Source organism: Quercus lobata, chromosome 3 (assembly GCF_001633185.2).
Source record: "Quercus lobata isolate SW786 chromosome 3, ValleyOak3.0 Primary Assembly, whole genome shotgun sequence".
In the NCBI taxonomy this organism is placed as follows: Eukaryota; Viridiplantae; Streptophyta; class Magnoliopsida; order Fagales; family Fagaceae; genus Quercus; species Quercus lobata.
Window position 1 is genome coordinate 73,159,590 of NC_044906.1, and position 4,320 is coordinate 73,163,909.

At 37.0% G+C, this 4,320-nt stretch overlaps 1 protein-coding gene across 1 annotated transcript; it reads left to right on the forward strand.

Moving 5' to 3' along the window:
* LOC115979028 (amino acid transporter AVT6A-like) lies at positions 1 to 4,320 on the forward strand. The gene is made up of 5 exons (XM_031100974.1): positions 1 to 542; positions 976 to 1,128; positions 1,760 to 1,963; positions 2,841 to 3,306; positions 3,897 to 4,320. The coding sequence occupies exons 1-5, from the start codon at positions 134 to 136 to the stop codon at positions 4,030 to 4,032; spliced, it is 1,368 nt and encodes a 455-aa protein (XP_030956834.1). The 5' UTR covers positions 1 to 133; the 3' UTR covers positions 4,033 to 4,320.

Genomic DNA, 4,320 nt, shown 5'->3' on the forward strand with positions numbered 1-4,320 from the left:
TGTGCCGCTTCACCTTTCATTACGTGTCCCCACTCCTTTATTCATATCTTATCATATCCCCCACACACAACAAAAAGCTCCACTCTTATGGAGACAAAAGTAGTTACTTCACCAAAAAGAAAATAGAAAAACCATGACCATTGACAAGAAGGAAACCAAGAATTCAAGAAAACCCATCAATGAGGAATCACCCTTGTTGCCAAAGAACCATGCAACCGAGGAGTTCAAGTTCAATGCCAAGAGAGCATCATTTACTGCCTCAGTGTTTAATATATCCACTTCTATTATTGGAGCTGGAATTATGGCACTGCCTGCCACCATGAAGGTGCTGGGTCTTGGGCTTGGAATTGGTATGATAGTGTTTGTGGCTATACTGACAGAGGGTTCGTTGGAAATGCTGCTGAGATTCAGTAGGGTGGGAGACTCTCAGTCTTATGGGGAAGTCATGAGGGATGCTTTTGGCCGTGCTGGGAGGTTGCTGCTTCAGATTTGTATCTTGGTTAACAATGTTGGGACACTCATTGTTTACATGATCATCATTGGTAATATTTTTTTTCTAATTTTTTTAGACCATAAGAGAAATTTATTCTGCTTTTACTCTTTTTTAACTCTTAACATATAGTATGGACTTTATTGAAGTGGATCAAGAATCAGTTAAACTTAAAAAGTTTCCATTTTGATAACATATAAAGGTAAAGAAGATGTGTTTACAGATAGTAGGATTATTGGCATTTCTGAGAGTCAGCTGGTGCACCCTGTTATGTTTTAAGAAGCTGATTTGGCAGAAGCAGCAATATCTATTTCTGATTCTTTATTTCTCATGAAATTGTTAAGATTGATGAATTCTGTTGCTTCTCATAAAAGTAAAAATTGGGGGCCAATAATTCTCTGTTTATCTATCGAAATAGCTTGATTTCTTTATAATTCGGTGATTAATTATAATATTAGTGGGTTTGTATTGGCTATTTCAATCAGGTGATGTTCTCTCTGGGACATCTTCTAGTGGAATTCACCATGCTGGTGTATTGGAAGGGTGGTTTGGTGAGCACTGGTGGAATGGGCGTACCTTTGTTCTTCTTGTTACAACTATTTCTGTATTTGCTCCATTGGCATGCTTTAAGCGGATGGGTAAATGTCTACTCCACTAATCTTGTAAGAATTAACAAATACCAGTTTAAATCCAAAGTGTAAGACTACATGATAGTTTCTCCATCTCACTCGGCACTTTCAGATCGATGGTGCATGATTTGTGATCTTCAATGTCAAACAAATTACTACACAATAATTGCAATACCAATTTTTTATTGTATGAGTATTTCATAAGGCATGTTTTTCTATTGGAGTGGCCACTCCAGCTTTTTTTTAAGTTCTCGTGTCAGTGTTTAAAGCACATGATTGATATAACCTATTAGACTAATTTGCTTTCGCGCTTTCTGTTATATTCATAAGTCTAAGCATTATGTTTCTTCCTACACTACTTGCATTTGATGTGATCACTTGTTTCTGAACACTAAAAGATTGAGCAAGACATCAATGCAAATCCTGTTCCTTCTCACAATAAATGTAGGAGTCTGGAAGTTCCATGTCTTTTTTTGCAAGTAATACCACCATACCAGACACGATACACATTCCTCAAAAAATCCACATCATCTTCATCTCTGCCACCAGTAATCTAATGGAACAATAGCTCAAGCATTTTTATAATATATACATTGTTGACATGTTTGTGATGAATGACTCATGCTTTTCATGCTTGCAGATTCACTGAGATACTCATCTGCTTTAGCAGTTGCACTGGCCGTTGTATTTCTAGTTATAACTGCAGGAATCACAATTATCAAATTTTTTTATGGAAGTATTGCGATGCCCAGGTTGCTGCCTAACATTACTGATATTACAGCTATTTGGAATCTGTTCACAGTTGTCCCTGTTCTTGTGACAGCATTCATATGCCACTTTAACGGTATGTTAGCTGATCATATCATAAATGGAAAGTCTACAATATAAACATCTGCTCTACACATCTACATGCATAGTGAATGAAGGCATATTTTTCTAGATCAATGGCATGTTTTGTTTTTGGCTCTTTCTGTGAAAAGTGGTGAAGGAAGTATTCATCTTGGAATAGAACCTTAATCTTCCTGCTAGGAGAATAAGAGAATAGTGGATTTTTTTTTTTTTTTTTTTTTTGGTAGAGGGATTTTACTCAAATCTTGTCATTTCATCAACAAATAGGAAGGCTCCAGACACTTTCTTGCCTACTTTGTTCATTTATTGATATTCCGTTAATTTGATGATTTTTCTGTAACTTGACTACAGTGTTGAAAACTTTCTTTGATGTGCTAGATTTTCACCATTAAAGGCAGGTTCTTATGAGGAATTAGAAATATTATAATTTCTGCTCTATGGATTCCTTTCTGTGTTATTGTCTTATTGATTTCCAAACCCCCCCCCCCCCCCCAAGATATTAGGATTGGACTTGTCAATCAATTTATAACCTTAAAAACACAACCGATATCTATTCAAGCCTCTTTTACTTGTAGTAGTACATCTTGGATCTGCCAATTATGTTATTGCCAAAGTCCTACTCATGGGGACCTGGTCAAATTGGGAGAAGCTGTAGGTATTCCTCACCCCCCACCCCCCAAAACCCCAAATTAAGATGTATCCAGAAAACTAGATGTTCAATTTAAGCCAGCATCTTGTGTTAGTCAATTATCATCCTTGCCAAATTGACTGAAGTCCTCTGTTACAATGATTATTCTTTCTTTTTTTTTTTTTTTTTTGCCAAGAAAAAATGGATAACATTTGTGAGAGATTTCATTTTCTGGATTATGCAGTACATACAATAGACAATGAGCTTGAAGACTCTTCCCTGATACGACCAGTTGTGCAAACATCATTGGCTCTGTGCTCTATTGTCTATGTTCTAACAAGCTTCTTTGGTTTCCTCCTATTTGGTGACTCAACTCTTGATGATGTGCTGGCCAACTTCAACACCAACCTTGGCATTCCATATGGCTCTCTGCTCAATGATGTCGTTCGCATTAGCTATGCTCTCCACCTTATGCTTGTTTTCCCAATTCTCTTCTATCCACTGCGCCTCAATTTGGATGGCCTTCTCTTTCCTTCAGCTAGGCCTTTGGTTGTAGATAACCTGAGGTTTGGATTGATCAGCATTGGGCTCCTTTTGCTTGTTTTCTTGGGTGCCAATTTTATACCCAACATATGGGATGTTTTCCAGTTCACTGGAGCAACTGCTACAGTTTGCATAGGATTTATCTTTCCTGCAGCCATTGCTTTAAGGTAAGTCTTTATAAAAAGTACCTGTTAACATTTTCAACTATAATAAAGGTATGTCTCCATGAGTTAGTAAATTATTCTAAAATACACTAATGGTTGAAGCGTATGGATGGAAGGGAAATCGCAAAGCTGCTTAGGTGACAAATACTTGGTAGATCATATATTTTACTAATATACAACATTTATTTGGCTGTCTCTGTACATGTCAATGTCCACTTGATGTTTGGGCTCTTATCCCTAATGAAAGGAATCCAAATGTTCCTGACCACTTGTGACAAGTTAACATAGTCCCCTTTTTAGCACACACGCCTTCTACTATCAAGGTTTTTCCAATTGATTTTGGTGCTTTGACATTTAGCAACGTTGTGTTTGCAGGAAAATTAAGAACCTACTTACTTAAGATGGCTAGTGGTCAAATATGTTTAGGTTAGGTGTGAAACACGAACTCAGATTGATGAATTATGGTTAAGTTTTTATCAACGTGGTTCGCAGGCTGTAAGTTGATATTATAAATGACTTTGCTTCAAATGGCTTAGAGCTATTTAAGTTTTTCTAATCCACTTACTTTTTCTTTCTTTTTTCTGCTGCTTCAGGGATCGTCATGGCATAGCAACAAAGAAGGACAAGATACTATCTGTTTTCATGATTGCTCTTGCTGTGTTTTCAAATATGGTGGCAATATATAGTGATGCCTATGCCCTATTCAAAGAGAATCACCCACGTGTATGATTTGACTTGGTTTTCACTTTTAGTAACATAGTGGACCCAGACTGCACTGCACAACCATATGGATCCAGAAAACATCGCCGAGTCCCTATACAAAAATCAATTGTTTTCTGAGTGTAACGTTGTCCCTAAATACTCAAGTGACTGCCACTTATGTTGAATTCGTCGGCATGGACAATGCTATACCTTAATACATCTTCCATCTTTACATCTTCAATATGTTGTTCATATTGGAAATTCTAAAACCGGTCTGAAATTGCACGTTCAATTTGATCCGCTATTGCACTCTTC